The sequence below is a fragment of the Betta splendens genome, chromosome 10 (assembly GCF_900634795.4).
Source record: "Betta splendens chromosome 10, fBetSpl5.4, whole genome shotgun sequence".
NCBI lineage: Eukaryota > Metazoa > Chordata > Actinopteri > Anabantiformes > Osphronemidae > Betta > Betta splendens.
In genome coordinates this window covers 11,861,164-11,886,764 of record NC_040890.2, presented here as the reverse complement: position 1 = coordinate 11,886,764, position 25,601 = coordinate 11,861,164, and the positions used below count along the sequence as shown (strand labels likewise).

General features: G+C 42.2%; 2 protein-coding genes across 4 annotated transcripts in view; both read left to right on the top strand.

Moving 5' to 3' along the window:
* LOC114864450 (short transient receptor potential channel 7-like) overlaps nucleotides 1-843 on the top strand; it is a 33,361-nt gene extending 32,518 nt beyond the window's left edge. Inside the window, exon 12 of the mRNA XM_029165310.3 lies at nucleotides 1-843. This exon is cut by the window's left edge and continues 1,468 nt beyond it. The gene's annotated coding sequence lies outside the window, so the exon portion shown is untranslated.
* Nucleotides 844-12,765: 11,922 nt separating this feature from the next.
* Nucleotides 12,766-25,601, top strand: part of LOC114863982 (protein diaphanous homolog 1) — a 68,981-nt gene continuing 56,145 nt past the window's right edge. The window contains exons 1-6 of one of the 3 annotated variants that reach the window (XM_055512359.1): nucleotides 12,766-13,142; nucleotides 13,425-13,544; nucleotides 23,564-23,590; nucleotides 23,990-24,154; nucleotides 24,352-24,456; nucleotides 25,143-25,273. In XM_055512359.1, the coding sequence (XP_055368334.1) occupies nucleotides 13,446-13,544; nucleotides 23,564-23,590; nucleotides 23,990-24,154; nucleotides 24,352-24,456; nucleotides 25,143-25,273 (527 nt within the window). In that variant the 5' untranslated portion in view covers nucleotides 12,766-13,142; nucleotides 13,425-13,445. Of the gene's footprint in view, nucleotides 13,545-23,563; nucleotides 23,591-23,989; nucleotides 24,155-24,351; nucleotides 24,457-25,142; nucleotides 25,274-25,601 lie in introns of all 3 variants that reach the window. The other 2 variants (XM_055512358.1, XM_055512360.1) reach the window with 2 other exon arrangements.

Here is a 25,601-nt window from a genome sequence, read left to right as displayed (position 1 = left end):
GGTATCTACAACACACAGATGCAGGTCTAATAGAAACAGGGGGATTAGAGAGTGTTTGCCTGTGGGATCAGCCACAGCATCTGTCCTCTGTGTAAGAGCAGCATGGGTGTGGATGAGGACAGACCTGAGCCATTAACAGTCAGGATTTATTGATCGTCTCAGACGATCTTCAGGTCAGAATGCTTTGGCTACTCCTGAAATACACACTACTAAATGCGTTCCCACCTTCACTGAAAATGAGTCACTTTTGTATTTTACTTTCATTCTGTGGCCCAGAATGAATGTAATGAATTCATTCTGTGGCCTTTTATGCCCAGACCCAATATTATTAATCTATTTTTATGTAGGTGCAAATGTCGTAGCCCCATGAGGAGATATCAGTAGGGGCCTATTCATGTTGAGGGCCCCACCATTGTTACTGCCATGGTTTCTACAGTGGTGGTTTCTCTGGGGGGGGGGGTCACTTACTCAGTCACACACAAATTCAAAACATGTTCGATTTTATCCCTTTGGTCTCATTTCAGTGCTTGACTTTTTAGCGTGATCAATATAATCAACATATAACCATTGATTTAGTGTCAGATGCACAAATGTTAAGTGAGTTTTCCATTGAAACAAGTAGACGTGTGTTTTTGTGTATGAGTGGAGGAGCAGCTAACTATTTCCACTCCACTAATAAACAGACCGGATAGTTTTTAACGATTCCCACTTACAGACATTTACACAAAATACTGTATTTTTAACTTTAATGCAAAAAGCGTTCATTAAAGCAAAGTCTCATATATAAGATCTATTGTATAATGTCATATTTTTGATGCTTGAATTAAACAGAGCAAACTCTAAGCTGGTTGTCTAATCATTCGAGGGCTGAGGATTAATGGCTCCCGCCGCCATCGGTAGCCTGCAGTCAGTGACATGTTGCTGCAGCGTTGCTCTGTGCTCCCATTATGCACAAATGTATGCACTGAGAATAAATTATCTAAGTTACAAACTGTACACACAGTACAGTGCAGTACACACACTTCGCTGCATTAAATATACAGTATATACTTAGCATAGCAGAAGACCGACCACTGCTCTTATTTCAGTCAGTGGTTAAATATGATGCTCTGCTTTGAAATGTGTCCAAGCTTTAATAAAACTTCCCTCAGCATCTCATTAAACCACAACATGTTTCTGAGCTTAACAGGTGCCAACGTGCACATTAATGTCAAACTAGACATACTGTGTGTGTGTGTGTGTGTGTGTGTGTGTGTGTGTGTGTGTGTGTGTGTGTGTGTGTGTGTGTGTGTGCGTGTGTGTGCATGCGTGTGTTTGTGTGTGTGCGTGTGTGTCCGTGCGTGTGTGTCCATGCGTGCGTGTGTGTGTGTGTGTGTGTGTGTGTGTGTGTGTGTGTGTGTGTGTGTGTGTGTGTGTGTGTGTGTGTGTGTGTGTGTGTGCGTGTGTGTGTGTGTGTGTCAGGGGCATCTTGAGAGCTGCCCTCCACAGCCCCTCTGTAAACACTCCATTCCACCACATGCCTGTGTTTCAGCTCCGTCCCGTTTCCTGGCTCTTCTTCCTGCGTCCTCCTCTGCATCGTTCCGTGCCGTCACTGACAGACTTCATTTTATTGTCTCGCCTTCCACTGCACGGGGCTGCTGAACCCTGTAAAGCTGTCACTAACACCTACCATACATGGTCGTCCTCTAGAGCAGATGTGACGGAGGCTGACAGATGTGTTTCATTGCAATTTACTTTAGCTTCTATTATGTTACGACATCTTTGCTTTAGGCAGAAAGTGTCGTACCAAATAGAGAAACTCCCGTAAAAAACGTGTTTTCCTGAAAAGGCTCTGCGCTATTTTTAGCCCTAAACCCACAGTGGGCACGTTCACACATTCATGGCTTCTCATGACAGCTGCAGGTATCGCTGTTTTTTTTCTGGGTATTAATGGCCACAAATCATGAAATGTGAGCCTGAATAACACACAGCCTCTGGATCTCTGCTTATTTGTGGTGTCTGATGATTAAGTTCCAAACAGTAACCAAACATTCCACCACCAATTTAAAGTGCAGCCATCTTGGCTGTCGGTCAGTCTACAGCAGGCTCCTTTAATTATTCACTTCCAAGATGTTTGTGTATTTTTATGTGTTTACAAGAGCCCTAAAAACCCTGTGGCGTCCCTGATTACAAGCGAGGGAACAGTCAGAGGTGCATCTGTTACTCTTTTCATAATTGAGTCAGGCTTGTAACCTTTGTCACATCCTCTCATTCTGCTTCCTATACTAAACTTCTCCCTTCCACTGCTCACTGCTGCGCTATATATGCAGGCCAATAAAGCACAAATGCCAAAACACTGTCTCGGCGAGGAGACTTTAAGTCAGGCCCAGAAACCCTGAACAGCACACAAACAGCAGCTAGCCAATCACCATAGCAACAAAGTCGGTCCAAGGCATATATGCTTCTGGAAGTTCACAGGAAATTCTATTATCAGATCCCCTTCAGTGCTCCCCCTCAGACTTATATTAGCTTTGCCCTTAAGGGGTTAACTGAGCAACACACAGTCATTGTGACTCTGCGCTTCTGCTTTTGTGTGTATTGAGCCTTTTAAACATATCGTGCAATTTGTGTAACTGTGTGTTTTTTTCATGCTTGGTTGCAAATGGCTTGTGAGCTGACACTGACCTGTGTGTGTGTGTGTGTGTGTGTGTGTGTGTGTGTGTGTGTGTGTGTGTGTGTGTGTGTGTGTGTGTGTGTGTGTGTGTGTGTGTGTGTGTGTGTGTGTGTGTGTTTTGGAGCTACACCGGCTAACCCACACCCCCTCTCTGGTATAATTTGTCCCAGCAGCCCAAGGCTACGCACTCTGCCCTCATTCTCTCCTCCTCTTCCTCCCTCCTTCTTCTTCTTCGTTCTGTCTCTTCTGGCAGAGCAGTTGAGCGATGTGACCTCCTGCCTCTGAAAGACAGGGATTCCAGGGATTTGGAGGAGAGATTGAAGTCCCTCTCCAACACACCTCTTGCCTACCGCCTGAATGCCCCCTCAGGAGACAAACTCAGCAGCTTCCACACAAAAATATACGTTAAACACGCACGTAGAGCGCAGCGCTGCCTTGCTTGTGTATTATTAGACTCTCCGGCACACACGCGTGGACGGGCTCCAGCTCCCTCCGCTATAAACTGACACACATTGTACAGCACACTGAGGCGTGATTACTCACATATGCATGCACGCTCACACATCACGCTGGCTGTCATAAACACTCACATTTAAAGCGTGACTGCTAATTTGCTTGCACACAAACAAAAGCTCGCACCCGCGCGCCACCGGATGCACCGAACGGGACCAACGCGGACTGGAGCTCAGGACGCTTTACGACGCGTCTCCTGCTGCAGAGACACACACACACACACACACACACACACACACACACACACACACACACACACACACACACACACACACACACACACACACACACACACACACACACACATACGTTCGTGTGTCGTTCCTCACTTTTACTTACATTTATAAACAGCAACAAGCCCCATCCACGGTATCAATCACCCTCTCAGGACGTGGCAGTCTGTCCTCGCGGTGTCTCATTAGTGGAAAACGCTCCGGAGGCGAGCACCAGGACAACACACCAAAGGAAATCATAGCGCAAAGCTGTTCCAATCAAAAAAAAATCATAGCCCTCTGTCACCCAAGATAGAATATCACCTAACCCACTTCAACCGCTTCGTATTTCACGGACAAACTGGCCTGCAAACAATCACAAATCCATAGTGCCGAGGCTTTTTTGAGGACTCATCATTAGTGAAATGCCAATATCTCATTTCTGGAGCAGTCAGAAAGCTGATGGAGTAGTAGAGGAAGGGGGTCATTGGGGCTATCAGAAGGAGAAACGGGTTGAGTGTTTACCAATTCCTCAAAGCCGCAGCTTGCTGATTCAAGATGGATGGAGGGGGGGGGGGCGATATGACAAGTCCCTGACAAGCCCTCCGGTGGCTGGATGGGCCCTCGAGGCGCGTGAGCCGCCGCAGCGAGGAATGAGGGTGTGCGCGGCCGAGCGGATGAAACCGCACGTCCACACAAGATAAATGTGTGAGCGGTGCGTCTATGTGGTGGGATGATTCTCTTCAACACAAATCCCCATCGTTGTCGTCTTCATTGTCATCAGAATAAAAACACGGAGCTGTTTCGCGCTCCCTTCTATTCTCCCCGTTGGCGCTTTGGAGCTGGAGCTTGAAACATTGTTTAACTTACAGGGAACAAGTGTGGTTGATTGCTGCAGAACGACCGCCGACATCATCCTCAGCGACGCCAAGCTGTTTGTTGTTGCTGTTGCTTTTCTCCATATAAACCTGAGCGATGAAGACTTTACGGGAGTTGTAAAGCGCTTCCTGGACCGCGAGCATTGTGAAAGCTGTGTGTGAGTACCAAAAGAGAATGAGTGAGACATAGAGGAAGTCATGTTTATAACAATTCCAGTCCCGCTGCTTATAATAAACAGCAACATTTCCCCTAAGTGTATTTATGTACCTGCAACATAGTTTCCCTTTTACGGGCGGACATAGCTGTTTCACCACCATTCATCATCTGAATCACTTCACCGTTCTTTCCCTTTGTTCTGCTTTGTGTTGGGGTGTGTGTTTTGCCTTCATCTCCACTCACTCACTCACTCACTCACTCACTCACTCGCTCGCCCACCGCAGCATCTCTTTTATTCTGCCACTTTCTGTTCGCCTCGGCTCAGTCTGCTCTCATCTCTTTTTCCCTCCACGTTTTGTTGCTGTTTGCCCGTTTGTCTCCTTCTCGCGTGTCTCGACTCGGGCGACGCACGAACACGCGCTGTCACAGGCTGTTTTAAAGCGTATGTGAGAACGGCGAAGGCTTAAGGTGCCACCAGCTGGAGAGGTGCTAAAGCGGAGGAAGAAACATTTCAAAATGCATATTCAAAGCTGTGTTCTCTTTTAATTAATAGTCAAAGGTACAGTTAAAGTGCACAAATAAACTGATTAAGTGCTAGAAATACAGATGCTGCAACTGGAATAACATAGAAAGACGTATCAGTGGCTGCATCTGACTGTGGGTAAATGACCTGAGGAACCACAACATGCTGCATTGAAGATTTAGAACAACATATATACAAATAACAATCGGCTGTTGAACATGTGAAGTGATTTACTTGCTGTTAGTGACAAAGTATCAAATGAATCTCATGCTTCAATGACACAAACAGCGAAACAAATACTGTGTGATTATGAGCGTTGTGATCAGACACTTGTATAAAAAGATTACTCACTTCATGGACATTTAAACAGAGCAACGTGTTGCTCACAGGCCTGTACACACACACTCATAGTGGGACTGGTGATTATTTCTTCACTGCTTCTGTTATTTCCCACTCGATATACTGTAGTTTACCTACGCCTCCTTTTCCTCTCCTCTCCCCTACTTCTCACCCTCTACGCCCCCCTCCCCTCCCCTCCCTCCATCCTTTTCTTCGTGCCTCGAATGTCTACGGCTTCCAGGCCGAGTCTCTGCTCTGCCTCATGACTGTGAGCCTTTCCCACAATTAGATCGGTCCCTTCATGCAAGAAACCTCGCTGATCTACAGCGTGACCTCACGATGACTCGTCTAAAAAGACAGAATGGAGAGAAGGGAACTTGAAAGAGAATGAAGCTCCAGTATCTCCTCTGTTGATCTGTAGTTACTTTCTTACAGAGTTAAGAAGCCCCTTGACCTGCCCTTAGATCAAATATAGGCCGTGTACACAATATTATATAGCTTTTAAGCCAACACTGCCTATAATCGTACCCGTACAACATAATTGCACATATAATTGAAATTTTAGCTGCATGTGTTTCAGGGGCGTCATTATACTGTAGCTCACAGGCACTTTGAGCATCCATTTGTTATTTTTAGTGTGCGAGAAAGTAAAAGGCTCTTCTTTTATTCCTTCCTGAGATGAGAAGCAGCATTTGGTGTTCTGGCGAGATAATCAAGTGACTAATTGTGGTGCGTCTGATTCCTGCCAATAGGCGTTTGATGTGCTGGCAGGGAGAAATCCTATTTCGCCGGCTGATTTTTCCTCCGAGGTTAAGGAGGAGATGGGTGGAAGGAAACGAACACAATTACAGAAAATGGGAGAGGGGAGAGATTTACGTGCCTTTTCTGTTTGTTTCTTTGAGATCCTCGTTGGAAATCGGGCACAAAATGAACGTGTATTGACATAAGAGATAAAGGCGTCCTAGCAGCGTATGTAGCCGCTAGTGATCAAGTTGTCACCGTGACTGCATGTGTTCCCGCTCCCTGTGTCTTTCTATGTGTGTTTACGTAAGTGTGTAGCGCTACGTGTGTATATTCCTGCTTGTGGTTTACACATGTCAGACGTCCTCTACGTGCGCGCACACGCACCAGCGTTCTCATAATCTATCTTGTGTCAGTTTTGTGTTTTGGTCTGGGGAGTCTGTCTGCCTGCTGGTATGTGTAGCGTGTGTGTGTGTGTGTGTGTGTGTGTGTGTGTGTGTGTGTGTGTGTGTGTGTGTGTGAGCGAGCGAGCGAGTGCACAAAGGGAGATGATTTTATTGTTTAGAAATATTGATTGTCAGCGTTTTAGCATTGCTTCTCCGTGGCAGCCTGACGGTGAAGCAGCAGAAAGCAGAGACGAGCGGGGTCCGGAGACGACGCATTCGCGTGGCTCCCGTAAAGATCTGCTGGACGGAGGCCGTCGCGCCGAGGAGAGCACCAAAAGGTTATGAGTCTTTCACGAGGCAAACATAAACAAAACTCAGTAGACTCCCAGCAATTCTGTCTCAAAAGGAATTAGCAATAACACCTTGGGAAAACACGGCTGTGGGCGCAGATTACTGAAGCTTTTGTTGGTGCTCTTTGCTTCACTCACGCCAGACACAGTGTAATCTGAGGTGACTGGAGCTGTAAGCCTTTAAGGGAATATGTCCTTAATGTTGATCCCTTCCCTTTTGAAAATAATAGGAAATAAGAGTAATAAAATGAGTGTGCCTAATTCTCCAGTTTGCTGACGGTGCAGGGGAACATGCATTTTGTGCGCTTCAGTGTGTGTGTGTGTGTGTGTGTGTGTGTGTGTGTGTGTGTGTGTGTGTGTGTGTGTGTGTGTGTGTGTGTGTGTGTGTGTGTGTGTGTGAGAGAGAGAGAGCAGGAGTGTGGTTGGTGTGTGTAGGCTACACATACATAATCCCTGTTAACTCACATGGCTGCTATTTGCTGTGGCTGGGACTCATCAGCAGGAGCGTTAAGCTTCTTTTCAGCACTTCTCTCTCTACTTCCATCCTGTAAAACAACATTATTAAACTCAGGATAAGAAATCCCCCAAATTTTAGTTTTCTTGTTTATCTCCAGTTTGAGTTCTTGCTCCTTCATGGATGAGTCGTCCTCTCCCCCTTTTTACATGGATTAAAAGGATTAACAGAAACAGAAGGAGATGCGGGGGGGGGGGGGGGGGGGGGGTGTCAGGAGAGACAAGGAGAAACAGACCACACATTGAGGAACGACACGCGACTCAAACAAGGTGAATGGGTGAAACGCTGATGAGCGACTTACTCTGAACCAGCCTTCATCACCACACGAAGGCGCTCGCACAGACTTTGCCAGAACTGGGTTCGATTTTTCTTTGGGCTGCGTTCGGATGCGCCTTTGTGTCGGACTCGTGTGTGGATGGATGGAAATGAGGACGACGGCACACACATGGACGGAGGGAAACTAAACAAAAGCAATAACAAATAGTGATCTCCTCAACCGTGACAATTATTGCTCTGTGTCCACATCTGTAAACAAGGCCTGAGGCAGTTTTCAGACTTCCCATGTGACATGATTCTACCAAACTATGGCCACTGTGATCCTGTGTACTGTTATTAAATATAAATTATATTAATAGACTTCAGTAATTCACTTTTTACAGGTTTGTATACTGTGTCTATATACAGTACATACATGAGGTGTCAAATCCAATTTAAGGATGGCTTACAGAAAATTGTGTGTGTGTGTGTGTGTGTGTGTGTGTGTGTGTGTGTGTGTGTGTGTGTGTGTGTGTGTGTGTGTGTGTGTGTGTGTGTGTCCCCTGTCCTTGCTTTCCATTCCGCCCAGCAGCCATTCTGTTTTGACAGAACAGGTGCAGATGAATATGAAACAGATCGGCAGAGCTTTTAAGGTCTGGCCCTTTGCTTGCGCGTTCTTGTCCAGAGCATCACATAAGAGCAAAGTAGCTTCCAAACCCCGTGCTCAGCACTTTCTTTTCATTTAAACGATGCCAGGCCGCGTGAGAGAGATGCTGCGATGAATTTCACAACGCTTTCCTATAATTGCTCATACAGCAGAGTATCGTGCTGCGACATCCAAGACGGGGCAGCACTGGAGGTTGTGGACTTTTTCTAAGATTTAATCACAGCTACGCGGTCTTGCACTCTCTCACCAATCTCCATCTCACACCTTTTCCTGTTCTCTCATCACCCCAGTGCGAGATTCCTCACACTGGGCCAGAAATGACTCTGACTCGCCCTCCACTCATCTGTATAAGTCTATTAAAATAATCAGACAGACAGACCGACAGACAGACAGACGCACACACACACATAGATAGATAGATACTTTGTCTTTTGACCATCTTTACAGACGTCCCTGTCCAGTGACGTGTCTCCAGCGCCATCCCTCCTTCTCCTTTCCTGAGCTGCTGCGGCTCTCTCTCTCTCTCTCTCTCTCTCTCCCCTTCTCACTCTCACACAAACACACACACACACACACACACACAACTCAGGAAGGTTGTGTGCCGCTGTGTTTTGCCCTCTGTGTTGCCTCGTTTTAATGTGGATCGATAACCCCACGAGGACTGGCCGTCGGCAGCCTCTCCTCGCACGCAGAGACCCTTGACTGGATACATAAACAAGCAAAGGGCTGGAGGAGCCGGAGTCCGACTTGCCCTTTCTCCGCGCCCCGTACGCGCAGGCTGAGGCGGATCTCGCACTGCGCACCGCGACGCACGGGAGGACTCGTGTGCGCACCGGCGATGCCGCTGAACTTCACCTGCTCCCACGGACCTTAGTGTCATTTGGCTTTCGCCACGGTCGCTTAGAACGCAGTTTTCCTCCACCTCCGGCGCGACGGGACGGTTTGGGAGCAAACGCCAACAAGTGGGAAATTAGCCATGTATTCCTTTACCTGATCCGACCCGCGGGTCTGACCGTTCGGTTCGATGTGACGAGAGCGGCGCAATAATAACACGCTCGTCGATACACGGTCTATGGGCGCAGATTCGACCCGCTGCCTCTCATAGCGCGTCCTCGGCGTGGCTGGAGCGAACAGAACCGGGACCGCTGAGGAATGCAGATCCGGGATTGTGTCTTTTCCAGCTCACCTGCGGAACTCTCCGGAGCACACAACAAAGTAAGTACAGTATTCGTTTTGCTGATGGATTCCACAAATTGATTACGGCAAGTTCTTATATTATAGTTTATCCGTACGGACTTCACTTCATTTTGTCACTTATTTCTTATCACCCGTCTAATTTGCGGTGCCACTGGATTGACTGTGACCTTGTTAAACATTAGGGTAGTCTATTTTTAGTGCACGAGCCGGACTGAATTTTAACATCCTTGGGCTGTTCCCAAGATTATCACCCAATTCCAGCATGATGTTGCATCACAAACCGCACGTGCTGCAGATGTGAGTGTGCTGCGGCTCTAACCTTCTCCCTGTCCGTCCATCCTCCAGCCGACCTTCGCAGCCGGCGAGCCTGCCCGGCGCCATGCTGAGGCAGATTCTCCTCAACTCCACCAACACCCCAGACTTCAACCTGATGCTCATGGCCCAGTCCTCCACGCACGCGCCCTCGTCCCTGAACGCCTCCCACGGAGGCTCGGTGAGCGTTGCCGCTCTGCTGAGACCCACTACAGGGAGAGGGGGCGGGGGGCTCCGAGAGGGTGAGCTCCACAAACCGGACCTAATCACCTACATAGTTATGTGCCTACTTCTCTTCCTGCTGGTGCTGCTTATCGTGTTTTTCATCAACTGCCAGCTCCGGAACTCTTTCTTCGCGTCCATGCCATATGACAGGTCGCTGAGAGAAGCCCGGACCTCCTACAAATAAGACTGGACCCCGGGACAAACCTTTGGCAGTGGTCTTGTCTGTGAAGTTAAAATGGTCATGACCTTAACTGCTGCTGTACGTACTGGAAACATTGTGTATTTTGGTTGTCTTGAACACGTTGGATGGCTTTATTTTCAACATGACCCAACTTGATCAGGGTCTCATTTATGCCATATGTTGCCCCTCATTTTAATTTTCATGGTCTCACTGCCTTAAACCCTAAAGACAGTCCATCAGAGGACAGGAGTGCTGTATATGGACCCACTGCAGGCTGAAAAACAATGATGTAGCTCCTTAAAAAGAGAGACTCATGTATTTTGTGGTAATTAATTAAAGAACAATCCATCAGCCCTATCGCCTTCCATGTGGCCCCTGAAAAGCACTTTGCAGCAAACTATTTATTCGAGTACGATATACCCTCCATTTGTATTAAGTCGTTTAATTGCCTGTAAATTTGACCTGACGCCTGCTGTTAAGGTCCAAAGTCACACTGGCTCTGTTAATGAATCTGTTTTTCCATGGAAAGGTGAGGGGATCTACAGTAGTTTGTACATAAAGTATTTGGTCAAGGGGTCTACAGTAGAATGTATATAAAATATTTTATATGACTGTAACTCAACTGTCGTGTCTTGTGAAATAATACAATTAACACAAACGTTTGACCTCTTAGTCCATTGTAAAATGGTGATTAAATCAGAGAATGTTGAGGCTACGTTGTCACATAAATATATGGAAATGTGGGCTATTTTAAAGTGTAGCAGTCCTCTGTGTGTGTGTGTGTGTTTCCACCAGTATGTGATGCTGCTGTTGCTGAGGCAGCCGCTGTTGAGGACGACCAACAGTTTCATATGTCCGCAGAGGACCTTATACGAGTGCTGTACGGCTGCCAGCCTTATCGTGCACCTTCACTCTTAATTAACTTCTCCCCCCACTATTTATAGCGACAATATCCCCAAAAAGATGAAGACTTGAGGCTGAAGTATTTGAAGAGTCTTGTGAGATAAACCAAACAGTGTTCGGTTTCAGTGCCACCGGTTATGTGCAAATCCTCTTTAATCTTGTTGTTGGAAACATGTCTCACATACCAAGACAGATAGATGACCCTGTCGCTGTAATCCTGTGCTGTGTGTGCATGCAATTTGTGCTCACTGGTTTGTTTATGTCTGAGAGCTAAGGGGGGCGTTGCATTTTAAGTATTGGGCAAAATTTCTCGACATTATCAGACCAGGAGAGCTAAAGTCAAATGATTCCATCGAACATTATTACGCTTTCATGAAATATGTGATAGAGAATCTCACTGAAATGAGGGAAACACTGTTTTTTTGTCTGAGTCCTGCCAGCTATCACATAATCACATTATAGTCTGGGTTTGAGGAGCAGTGAAATAAGATATTATAAATGGGAGAGCGGGGAACATGTACGTAGGTGATGCTGGCTCTATTACTTTCAGAAGAAAGAAATATGCCCGGTCTAAATCTATTCTTTATATTCTATGCGCCACACCCCCCATCCAGTGTCAGCTGCATAAACAAATAATTCCAGAATTTAAAGTAAGCTAACGCCTTCCTACTGGTACAGTATATCATTTCAGTTGACGTGCTGTATAGACACTGACACTGCCGCACCTTCGATTTGGATTTTAGCCACTTGGAGGCGCCACAAGTCCATTTACAGTTAGTATCGTATGATTTCAGTACAAAATGACAAAATTAAAAATCACAAGTGACAAAAACATTAGGTTTTAAATATAAAACACAATACAATATAATACAAAATACACAACTTTAAAATAAATTACCTAGAGGTTTTTTTATTGCCACCATGGGGAAAAAAGTTAGATAGACTGGTCCACGAGAGAGGACACTGATCTCTGTTCTGGTGGTTCAGCAAGGAGGGAAACAATAATATTGAATACTACTGTGTATAAATAATGACTGATTATCACAATCATTCATGATACAAAACAAAGATATTGCTTAGCTCTAGCAGTTATTCTAATGTCTTGGATTGTGCAACTTTAGCTTGTCAGTGCAGCGATATTTGGTAAAACTCAAATCTAATACTAGTGTCACACTAAGCAATTTTTGTAATATCCCGAGAAACCTGAGCAATAGAACTATAAAACTATAACTATAATACCACATCATACTAACTTGATGTCTATACTCTTGATTTTAGCGCTGCCAATCTACATGTAATTAACAAAGGACAGAAAACAATATAAGTTAAATTTGTATTTAACCACGCACCACCACCAAGAGTAGCAGTAGAAATCTTACTACCTCTCAGCGGTTTTTCATAAATGACAAGCTGTATGAATCTACACACTTGTTTGTCCGTGCTGCCAGCTGGTGGTGGGATGTTTCATTACACTGTGTAATTTACAATTTCTGGGTTTTGCAATAGTTAATTTCCAAATTTAGATTTTTCATTGTACACTACATCACGGCTACGTTTCAACACACTCTTTCGCCATTCTCTGCTCTGAGTACCAGCAGTCATTAGGAACATTGGCTTAATATGTTTGTTGACTTTGGCATTTGTACGTTTCTAGTAAGAAATGAAACCCCGGCTCAGACGCAGCTTCGGTCTCCGAGCAGCCGTTAAATCCTCTCAGGTGTAGCTGCGAAGTTCAGGCTCCTCCCACCGGGCTCCGACCGGACTGTCACAAGAACAGGAAGACTACTACGTAGTCGACTCCTTGCTGTCACTTAGGGGTTAAAAAGTTAACTAAACTTCTAGCAGCCATGGAAACTAATTTGGGAGATGCTGTCGATCCGATTAATCTGTAACACAGACTCTTCGCCCGTGTTTTGGGTTGATAGAAACACGTCGTCAAACCAGGAAGAGTGGAGTTTTATTTACCGCGGAGTCGTTCGTTACTGTAGCGGAGAAGCTAGCTTAGCCAAAGCTAGCTAAAGTTAGCTAACTTTGTACCGCATAGTTTCTGGACCTAAAATTCAAAGTGTTGGGTTGCGGCTTGCGTGTGAATAGAGGTAGAAACGCATCTTCATCAGTGTCTGATACACGCAACAGGTTGGTTCCATACTTTTCGCTCCGAGGACTTGGGACTATGCTTTGAATTTCCCTCCTTCAGTGATACGGACGAGCGGTTCAGCGAAGAAAAGGATTCGTTCGGTGTAGTTGGCATAGCACCAAATCATTAGCAACCCTGTGCTAATTGTGGCTAGTTAGCCGAGGCAATAGACTAGGCCCAAGGGGAATTAACTTTTTTCACATCACCGAAGGAGATATTTTCCTTGGGTTGAGAGCGTGGGGATTAACGCTACATGTCTTTATTTTGAAATCCACTTCAAGGAAGCGTATTAAGTTACTAACATGGAGTCAAACACGGGGAGCTCTGCATCAGCTGCTGGTACCAAGAAGGATAAAAAATCCAAGAAGGGCTACGAGGATGGAGATGGGAAAAAGAAATTTGTGAGTATCGCACAGGGGTATTTTAATGCACTTTAAATCTCTAGCATATGCAGATCACACCACCAATAGTTTGCCTGCATGTTCTGTTTGACGTCTTGCTATGATCAAAAGCAAACTCTAAAAACACCTGTAGCTTCTGTTATTTTCTTAAATATTTCAGCAGCTACCTGTTTATTTTTAGTTTTTTGAGAACTTGTGGGATTCAGCACTCAGGTCAACAGGTCAGCATATAAGAATACTGTCCTTTAACCCAATACTTACACCTAATTAAGTAATGTTAAGTTGTGTAGTCCTGACAAATTACAACATGTCACCACGTGACCAGAAGCTTTGTTACTTTGTAAAGGATTTATTCAGGTATTATTGCTGCACTTTTTGTGTTTATTTTATTTATATAAAACAAAACAGCTGAGTGAAATTGTGCCAATATAATGAACCAAACCTATTTAATAGGGTGCGCCGCTTACAGTTAGAATTTTAGCAAGGTGACTTAATCACAGTGACATCATGTAATATTTGCCTGAGTGTGTCAGCATGGTGCTTTCAGGGAAGCAGAGCAGCAGGAGTCAGCAGCACTAATGCCTGTCATCTGCCAGGGAAACTGTTGTGTAACTTAATCCCATGGCCATGTCTAGCAACAGGTGAAAAGTGATATTGTACTCACAGACAAGCGGTAACCATAGAGTGCACGCAGAACTGGCATCTGGTCACTGACTAAACTATTGCGCTCCATGCAGACATGTTTTTGGAAGGTTTTCAAACCTTTTCAGTCCCACTCAAGCCCTCTCATTTCAACACAAGATGGTTTAAATCCTCCTGACAGGAGCGAGCGCACAGTTTGTTTTCAGCACACAGCTATGGGGCATGCAGAACAGTTTGTCCAAGCTTTTCATGCAAACAATGCCACCTGGGCAAGTTCAAAAGCACTCATGCCAAACAGTAGGGAGAGAATGTAGTAGTTAAGTTAGTAGTTCCAGCATAGTTTATAATGCATCATTGCAGTAAATTATGTAATACAAGTGGTATTATTACACACACCTGTATGGGTCAAGATAACCAGTGGGATAGTAACAAAAGGATCTGCATGTGTTGAAATATAAGTCCTGCGTAACAGACTGCCCACCTTTTGGCACACTCCTGAAACCTGAACCTAGTCTGGCACAATATTTGTTAGACCATGGTCAAAGTTCAGACAGGGGTAAACGGGTGTAGAAATATTTGTGGTGTATTTGAGCTTCCGTGTGACATAAGCTGTTTTCATGGCATGAATTTATCCAGGGTTTTGTTAGTTTATACTTTCAACTTTTTTCAGACATACCATTGATAGTAGTGCTTGACTTAATGGTGTGTATAAGACTGAATGCAGTGTAAGTTCATAGTCCATTTTTTGACCTGGCCATAGTTTGGGAGATTAAACTAAGAGGATGGACATTTTTTTTAGTTGATTTTATTTTGTAATATATTTGATTCATTTAATTTCCCTGACAATTGCAAGGTTTTGCATTTGGACAAATGCAGTGGCTTGTTGTGACAAAGCAAATGACATGTTTTACTTTAAATACACCAAAATTCTAAATATTGATTTAATTAAAATCTTCAAATGTTGCCAAAACCCCAACATCACTGCAACGTTTACTACAGATCTACAGGAACAATATAGCGTTATTAAATGTTGCATGTCTGCTGCATGCAATCATGTCTGAACGCGTGAGAGAGTATATGAGTGTCTGTGTGGTCTTCTATACTCTAATAACAGCCAGTGTGGCTGAGGTGCGTTGTTTTAAGCCAAAAGCACATCAGCTAGTTGTTCTATCCAAAGCTCTATACGTGTTTCCTGGGCCCGGAGAGATATAAAGGATCAGCATCCATTAATACAGTTGACATGAATAAGCTGGTGGAGTGTGGATTAGCCAGGGATTGCTGCCTTGGACAATTGTTTGGTATACAAGGTGACTTGTAGATCACAGGTTGGAGGTCTGGGACATATTGTTGAGTTTCACAGGCGATACAATTTATTTATTTTTTTTTTTTAGGAAGATTTGCTGAATTTAGTTGCTGACTTCTTAGTCAAATGAAAACAGTAAATATTAGTTATCGAGAAGACAAAACTGAGAACCCAAGTGTCTCAGTAGCATATACTGTACCTGTCTTGTGCTAAATCTTACACAAATGAATTTAAATGTAATCGTGACATTTATTTCCCTAACCCCTAAACGAAGTTCTACATTTATGTTGCAGTTCCAGTAATAGCGTTATACATTCAAACCGCATCGGTAACAACAAGACTAAACTAAAAACACTCACTGAACTTTTGTAATCTTTTTCTGGCTTGAATGTAGTGTTGTATCTGGCATAGGTGTCCAAGTCAGTGCTCCTGGGTTAAGTGTTAAAAGCAGGATAAATGTTTGTGTAAGAGGCCTGGTTAATGTGAACGACAAGTGCACTTTCTTTCAAGCATAAAATATTTTGCCCTAGTGTGCCTTTCTTCTGCAGAAGTGCACCTACTTCCTGGGGGAACCACCTCAGCAAATGCCTAATTTAAGATAACGACATCAATTAAGCTAGTCAGATCCCAACTCTTTAGTCACACAGTCTGACTCCAGCAGCCTGAGTCAAGTAGTGTAGTTAAAAGGATCTTTGGTGTGCAGTAGGTCCCCGTTGCCCTCTTATATATTTGCCTGTTCTGTCCTTTACTTTTCACACACACACACCCAAATACTGTAGGTAGACACACAGTTTCCTGTTCTGTACATCTCAGGGGAAGAAGTGCATACTGCTGTATGAGCTGAATAAAAGGATGACTGAATGCCAGTGTGAAACTGGAGTGGTTAATGGACTGCTAGTGGCAGGGGCCTCTTGGCTCAGAGTGAAAGAATGTTTTCTAGAGCAAGGGGGACAGAAACTGAGCCTTCAATGAGCAGGATCATGGGGAGACAGGGAGCGTAACAGAAGGTAGTTGTGGCAAATAAAAGAGAGAGTCGGGAAGGAAGCAAGCAAAGATGAATCCAGCGCATCAATGCGGGATGCAGTGGAAATGGATATGGACAGCTGAAGTTTCAAAGTTTAATCAAAAAACACAGTTTAAAGGCAGATAGTTCTAACCTCTTGTTGGAATAGTCAAAGATGTTGCTCTTTGTGGTGAATTAATTCCAGGAATTATAGATACTTAATAAAGACTTAACTCATAATAGTGCAGTATGACTTTTAATACACATGGATCAGTAGTAATATTATGGTTTATTATGCATAGTCATTTTATATTGTTACGTGACAAGATGTATGACGGATTAGCATTTAGAGACTATATAAATAGCATGCAATTTGCACTCCACTTAAATTAATCCATTGGACAAACTACAGACACTTGTTGGAATAATGTTTTATTGGGAAGCGGAATGATAAAAGTGAGCGGCGTCCTCTGTTTGTTGTTCTTACTGTACTCCACAGACAGAAAAGGAGCAGCGGTTGTCTCAGCTGTGGACTGTTTAGTTTGCTCCAAGGCCTGTTGTGACTGGATGTGAGAGCTGTGTTGTGTAAGGAAAGTTCTGGTGACCAATGTGTTGAGGCAGGCTCAGACAAGGAATCCAGAGCCGCCGCAGCGCTGAAATACCATACTTAGAATGGAATCTCACCTGGGCCTGGTTGGATCTTAATCAAGATTTTGTGTTTCAAACAGCAAATTGCTTCTGGGGTTATGTGTCATATGGGTGAGAGAGACAGATTCACAGGAAGTCAATCATATTTTTTTCTCTTTTTAATACTGTATTTTTGATGCTACAGTACCTGTACTTGCTGCAGATTGCCCAGTCTTATGTTAATGGTGGCGTCACTGACCAACCAAGCAGCTCGCTGAAGATGTTTGTGTGTTCTGCTCCACCATGAACCAATTCAGGACAGACTTGATTTTTCTGTGTAATTAGTGCAAACCCCTGTGACAGCATATATTTAAGCCCAAAGGGGAAATCTGTTTCTGGCAAATCTGTTTCTGGCATGCTGTCATTCTGTCATCTACTGATGATAATGCTAATAACTGATGCACTGGTACATCATTTTTATGTCATGCGCCAATTGGGATTTTAAGTCATGCAATTGTGAGTGTAAGTCTTGCCTGACATCAGATAATGGCAGGAGAATGAAGGATTGTTGAAGAGCAGTTGGGTCAATCACAAGTCTGATGCATATTGTCAGTGTGACAATACTTCCTTGTCAGTTTCTGAGTCACATGTGTGATGTTTGTGCACACAAATATGTCTTCCGGTTTCTGCTTGCTAGAGATGTGTGTGTGTGTGTGTGTGTGTGTGTGTGTGTGTGGTGGTTTACAGTGATATGGAAGCCATAGAGGAAGCATAGTGTTTAGCATAATGTTTACTTTGTGTCTCATTCTTGTAATACTTCTTCTCTTACAGTTAAATACTTTTAAAAAAATGTGCATGTTGCTTCCAGCTATTGAATATTTAAATACAGGTTTTACCTGCCTAGATGTCAAAGTCCTTCAGTTGGTCCAAAGCCTGTGTAGTTGAAATGAACTGATAAATTAGTTAAGTCCAGTCACCTCTCATCATGTTTGATTTATCAAGATGTGGCTCCTGTTACAGTATTTTTTTAAGAATATTATTCAGAATGTTGAAAGCAACACATGGATTCTCTGATCTCTAGGTGTTCACACACTAATTTCTCAGCTATTAAATTGACTTATTTCAGTACATTCATGTGTGCATACATGCTCCATGTTGCGTCAAGCATTTCACCCATAATAATACATTTGTTCTCAGGACTATTACAGGAAGTTGTGCAAAAATAGCAAGCAGGATGCTTTCTTATTTGTCTCCATTATTGCTCAGCCTCATTCCCTCCTTTCCATTTATTGTGCAAGGAGGTACCAGTGGGCTCATAAATGTATTTAAGGACTTGCACATAGCCCATGTTCTGTATGCTCTGTAAGGCGTAGATGCTTTAGAAGCCTGGGTTATGTTTAAACATAAAGCAGGGGTGTATTATTGGAGCCAGATAGGCAGGTTTGAAATATTGCAGAGACTATGCAGAGTAATCAGGACAGGGGTTCTGCTTTTGAGTTTTTTTTTTTTTTTTTCTTTTCAAACTAAATTATATTCACCAAGGTAGTGGAGCCAGTGTGACTCCACCCTCTGATGGGAAAAGCTTCTTCTAATAGAGTACAAAAAGTTATAAGGAAAATATTTTTACATAAGTGAAACGTGAATTAGAGAATTCACACTTGACGTGCAGACGAATTGTGCAGTCTAAATACTGCTATTATCAATAGGTAGCTTGACACATTTTTCAATAGTGATCCCTCCAAAACATTTGCATTTTTGCTGCCCTACTGCAGCATCACTAACTGTCTTCCATCTCTGGTGCTTGTGAAGGATAGAATTCCCAGAGTAGTTTCTTATACATTACGTTGTGAAGAATACATTGTAAATCACATACGTAGTTTGAAATTCAAAATATTTCAATACAACTGGGTTTAACCGATTTTCTCCTAGACTAATGGTTATAAAACACCTAATAATTTCACGTCATCAATTGCATTCAACCCTTCTCTATCTCTGTATAGTTTTATGGTTGTTTAACCTGCCAATTTGCATTTTTCCACATGTGTGGGTGCAATTAATATTTGATGTTAGTGCTGTTTCTTAAAGCTGACTGCACTTGCCAGTATGCTTTTTTTTAAATGGGGGCTGTGTGCTGATATTTCTCGTCCAGGTCAAAATTCACCTTGTGATATCAGAACAGAATAGTACATAACATCTTGATCAATATTTAAAGGACGTGGTTTGTGTATCTCTTGTGGCAGCATTTTGGCTTTCCTGTGAATGGACTATTACGAAGTACTGTACACGGTGGCTAACACAAGCTTTAGGCTTTGCAAAGATGACAGTTGACAAAGATGACAGTTCCTCCTAGCTGTTTTAGTGCAATCACCATGGATGTCCTTTTTTAGATAATATAGGCAATATGCTGCACTGTATAGTTGTAACTATTCTTACCTGTATAATGCCAGAACATGTTGCACAATGTCTGTTTGCAATTATTTTTCAATTAAATGCAATTAGAATTAAAGTATCAATACCTAATAAGACAATTATGAGTTAGATGCTCTTGCAAAGTTTATGCATGGGTAGGTCTGAAGAAACAAGACAGTAATTTGAATTTGTGGTAAAAACATTTGACAGTGCTTGCGTATCGATCATATTCGAATATGTCAACCAATGGCACTGTGTTTACTAAGGGTGTAAGAGCTGCTTGGTATGACTAGCTGTCACACACAAAGTGGAAAAGGGGAGAAATGCTTTCAGAAAAAGTTGTAGTTCAATTGATCGCTGTCATTAAATTGCACAAGTTTATGCTATTTAATAATTTGTTCTTCTGTCAATCAGACGGATTCCAAAACAAGGCAGTGGCGTTCTCCAATCCCTCTGCAGAAGCATTTTCTCCTCTAGATATGACTACTTACGGCGTGTAACCTGTTGCACATGGGGGTGGCTTAGTTAGGATTACAGTGTCAGCCCTCCTTTGTGACTCTCTCTAGTCTCTCCCTGACAGATTACAGCTAATCTCCGACTGCACTGTGTGTTACAACAGCACAACTGTGAATAGTATGTGCCCACACTTCTCTTTAAAAAGACTATGTGGAGGAGGAGATTATATCTCTATTAGTAGGAATGAACTAATGAAACCATATTGTTGCACACTGTATGATTTGTCTAAATGACTTTTTCTTTTAATAATGTATAATATTTCATGATCTACATTGTATGTAACCGCATTGGGTAGCATGCGTAGCATTTAGGCAGGCTCAAATACGGCCTAGCATTACAGTTTGCACAGTGCCCAAGAAAATAGCCTGACTTAAGTCCTTACTTTGTTACTGTTACTGTTCCTGCAGATGTTAAATTTTGATCTTGGTGTCAGCACCATGGCAACTGTTTACACTGCATCAGCTTTTTCTGCTGCATCTCTTTCCCCTAACACAGATTCCACCTCAGGCCTTTTACACAGGTGGGCTAAAACCACCCACCTTTGACCCAACCTCTAGCGGATTAAATGCGTGTCGGCAAGGCCTGTAAGGCAGAACTGTAAGGAGGCATATTTCTTCTGCACACATATAGGGTGGACTGGTTATGCCTCTCTCTTTTAGGTAATGGTTGTGTTGTTTTTTAGCCCATTGATGATGCAGAACTCATCAGTGATACATGCATGCATATTGGCAACCATGATGGAACAGGGTTGCATATGAGGATATGAGTGAGGTAGAGGATTTGCGTGTGGGTGATACTTGCCAGTTTGTTTGTTAAAATGTAGGTGAAACGTTGTTATTTGTATGCAGTACATTAACTTGTTTCTATCTGAGGGATGTTGGTGAGCTGATGAACACGCCACTCGCCTGCGAGCAGACTGCGTAGGTCAGAGGCACAGAGCGCGTGGCAGTCTTATCACACCTACGACTGCAGGCTACAGACGTTATTTAAATTAGGAATACAAGGCCCAGCACCGAGGAGTATTTTGTTATTTGTCTTGAAATGGCAGAATACTTGAAGTAAGCTAAGGTCAGTGATGCATGCAGTTTTGAAGTGAATCAGTTTGCAAAGGTAAAGCTCATTCAGAGGGACTTCACAGTAAATGCAGGACTAGAAAGACTAGTTGTAAAAGTAAAACTTTAAATTAGCAGAAATAAACTTGCATGTAAAATAAAAACAATGATCACAAAAAACACACAAGCACAAATAAAGCAAATCCAAACTAAATATTAGAATTATAAGCACCATGCTTTGGCCTTTGAGTTTTTTCCACAAACAAGCACTTCTTTCTTGGGTGAATGGTCTTATCAACACAAGTACTTGTGTAAACAAGTATGTACACAAGTATTTATTATATAAGGTTGGATAATATCTAAGTGTAATATCTATTTTAAACAGTATGACGCTTGGTTTTGCACTGTGTAAAAGCTATATATGCCTTGTGTTATTTATTTCAGTACTAAAACTGATAAGAATGACTGGATAGCTAGTTGCGTAGGATATGACAACAGTGCCCTTCCTTTTTTGAAGCGTTAACGGGTGGGGGTGGTTGGCTTTGTGTTTACATTTACAACAGTAGACCAAGGACAAGGAGCAGTCATGCAGCAAACATGCCCCACTTCAACGGACGCAGTCGTAACATCTCTCACACAGGAATTTAGTTCACTCAAGTGCCCTCTGAGTCACTAGGTTAGTGAGGCACACAGAGCATTAGAAAGTGCCGTTTATAATTATAGCAAAACTATAACAAAACTGGAAGACATCAAGTTTACTGTACAGGACACAGTTACTTCAAACGCCATAGCATTTCCTTGTTTGTTTTGTTTTGCCTCAGACTGTTGTTTTCTCTGTCTCGGTTTGTTGCATTCTCTCTCCTTGTTTATGTATTTGTTTACCACAGGCTACTTGGAAAATTAACCGCTCTGTGTCATCAGTATGTGTCCTTAATACACTGCACACTCAGCAAGACATTCAGCATATTGCTCAGTATGTCATTAACAAGTGCAGCCTACTTCAAACTTGTTTTGTGAGTCTTTTCTCCTTAGGGCAAAGTAACCTCTTAAAGGTGAAAGGGGAGTATTTTCCCCTATGAACAACTTTTAACTAAATACCTTCTGAGTGTTTAACATGCCAGAGTTGTTGCTAAATTTCCTGCTTTATCTATGTGCGTTGGAACCTCTTCAGCTCCTTTGGGTGTGCCTGCTAAAGTACTGCTTCCCCCAGTACAGTATCACAGGGACGTAGCCATGGCAACACTGTAAGCAATTGATTTGCCATAGTTAACAAGGTGACACATGCATTCTGTACCACACCCACTCCACTTAGGATAACATCTTTCTTCTGTATTTCCAACTTCTACATCACTCTGAGGAAATGCAGTTTGAATATAAACACAGAATAAAGGACTGACATAATACCATAATCATAGGACATTTGCAAATTATGTGAATAACATTCCAAGGTTCGAACAAGCCATGTCACTTCCTCATCACATTTGTTATATAATATGCAGTCCCACCATTAATATCTATTCCAATAAAAAGCTTCATTTGACCCTTCTGTAGAGGACGTTGTCTAGCAGTTTATACAGGTTTTATGTTACTTGTGGTTTTAAAAGCAGAACTGTACAGTTAAAACTCAAGAATGTTTTCTTCCTTCCCCATCTATCGCAACAGTTTTTTTTCCTGAGTCACTTGCAAATACCCAGAAGCCACTGGTCTGCTTTGTGTTTCTGTTGTGGCCTATAAAATGATAAAGGTTGTCTGTAATTAAATGATAGTTTAAGTGGAAACATCTTTCTGTTGAGTATTGTCCCTAAAATAAAGGTTTTTGCTCCTTTTTTTGGTCAGTTCTCAGTAATTCTTTTCAACAGAACAATGTTGGGTAAACTACATTACGCTTAATTAAGTATCCTTAATTGTTAAAGAGACATCATGTGTCTATAAATAGTCTATTGTGTTTCCTTTGTCTATGGAGGTTTAATATGTATTTCATTTCAGTTGTGGCCACAAAACTGTTAAGGTTTGAAAATCTTGTCTTGATCCATTGTGATATTTATGTTAACCACAGAACAAATTGCAAAGTTCATTATGGCCTTTAAAGAATTTTCCTCTGTGACACTGAAATGTGATGCTAGGAAGACCCACAGCCAGTTTGCTTGAAATTAATTTCACTAGGATCCTTGCGGTAACATTTTTGGGTGCAGCCTGACATCTAATGGTGACTATGTGCTACTGTTAATGTAAGATAAGTGCTAATGTTGCTACTTTGTGTTTTATTTATATTTCTCTGTCCTACCTTAGACTTTTAAGTAGATTGCAGCACACCTGTAACTGCTGTCCTATGAACTCGAGACTTAAATTGTTTCTAATGATTCTTCTTTCTTCCTCCTTTTTCCCTCCATCTGCCTTGTTCCTGCTGTCTGGATTTTCCCCACTTTTCCATGCTAAATTCTTTATTTCACCCATTTACTAAATACAGACACTCAAGAGGCTGTTTCCTGATGAGGTAGGTTTGCCTTGGCTATCCAGTATCACCTTTTGTGCTTCGCTCATCCTTTTTGTCAGTGGTCCTGACTAAACTAAACATTTTCTATTTTAAAGTTATGTCACTTTTGCTCTCTAACTTAATTCACCATAGCATCTTGCTATAGTGATTTTTGTGTTAAACTGTTGACGTTTTTAATTCTCAGTTATCAACTCACATAGTTGAAAAGTTTTTTTAAAAGATACTGGTGTATATCCCAAAAGTTTCATTGGAGAGCTTTATTAATCATATAAGCCCTTTTGGTAAATACACTTCTTCAACTTGTGAGTTGATCAGTTATTTTTGCCTTGTTTTGTAATCATTGCAGTTTTCCATTTGACCTTCTTACTATAACCTATGTCATGCTGTGTGTTAATCCAGTTGGAGCGTTTTACCAGCATGAGGACGAAAAAGGAAAAGGAGAAGCCAAGCCATGTGCCAAGTCACAGACACTCTTCAGCTGCCAGCTACGAGATCAGTGCACAGGGTCCCATGTTGCATGATCTTACTGATGAAAATGTCCTGGAGCTGTTTGAACAGATGTTGGTGAGAAAGACAGAAGGAGTGTTCATTTTGCAGTTTTTTTTTTTTTAGATGGAATAGTTTATATATTCATACATTTTCATTCCTGTCTTGTGTTAATTATAGATTCCAGATTATTTATTTGCTTTATTAATTTACCTTTACTTGGTATTTCTGTATCTACCTGTCACAGGGTGCTTTATACTTTTTCTTTTCTCCAGGTGGATATGAACCTTACTGGGGAGAAGCAGCAGCAGCCTCTAAGAGAGAAAGACATTATGATCAAACGAGAGATGGTCTCCCAGTACCTCCACACATCTAAAGCTGTCAGTATCAAAATACGGGTTGCCAAATAAAGTTTACAGGAAGGAATCCAACTTTGTGCAATTAGTTACTGATTTTAGCAAGTACTTATAAAACTGCATAGAATTTGAATTCTTCTACATGGGAATTCTTTACATTCCATATAATCATTTGCTGAATAAATAGTGTCATCTATATACCAGGAAATAAAATTATCAAATTATGCATTGAACATTTTATTGTTCAGACCATATTAAAAGTAATCAGCATTGCTTTACTCAGATTAAATTGTTAAATACATCTTTTTTTTGTACTCACTGATAAAATGTACAATCCGTACAAATTTTTCACACATCACTGATAGGACCTGCTTCACTTCCAGTAGTTAGGTAAATAATGTTTCAAGAGCAGCAGGTGATATGGAATCGGATATGCTAGATGCTCAAAGGGCCTAGATAAGCAAGCACAGATGGTTGCTAGTACAGTTCATTTAACTGTGAAATAAGCTTATTAAGAAGAAGAATTCCACACACAGTACACTTTAATTCCGCAAATCAAAATTTTAAATGAGGCTTAACTGTTGCCTTTAGTGCCCTGCTGCTTGTAGAAAAACACCAATTATAACCTGGAGGAAAACAAAGACAAATGCAGAACGCAAAGTGATTTTGTTTTTGTGTGCCCTCTGATCCTATTTCTGTTTCTTTATTAGGGGCAAGACCAGAAGGAAAGCTCGAAATCTGCCATGATGTACATCCAGGAGTTGAAGATGGACTATAAGGACACACAAATGTTGAGCTGTCTGGAATCACTCCGAGTCTCACTGAATAACAACCCTGTTAGGTAATGCAGATATACAAAATATTTTATCTACATACTTGTAGTAAACAATGCATCTTCTCAAAACAACCGGTTGACCTAGTGCTGATTTAAACTTTGTAGAGATCAATTTGTTTATGTATTCATTACAGTCTTGCTGTTTTAGACTTGAGTGACTCACTGTTATACAAGATTGTAAAACATTGCACTGTAATATAAAAGTCATGTTTTAAAAGGTGGAGTGGTTAATGTATGAATAAATTGTCCCAGAAGTGCTATTTGATGTCAGTTGGGCATGGAAGGTTTTTGAATTTTAATTTTTTCAGTAATTGTGTTCTGTGTTGTGCAAACA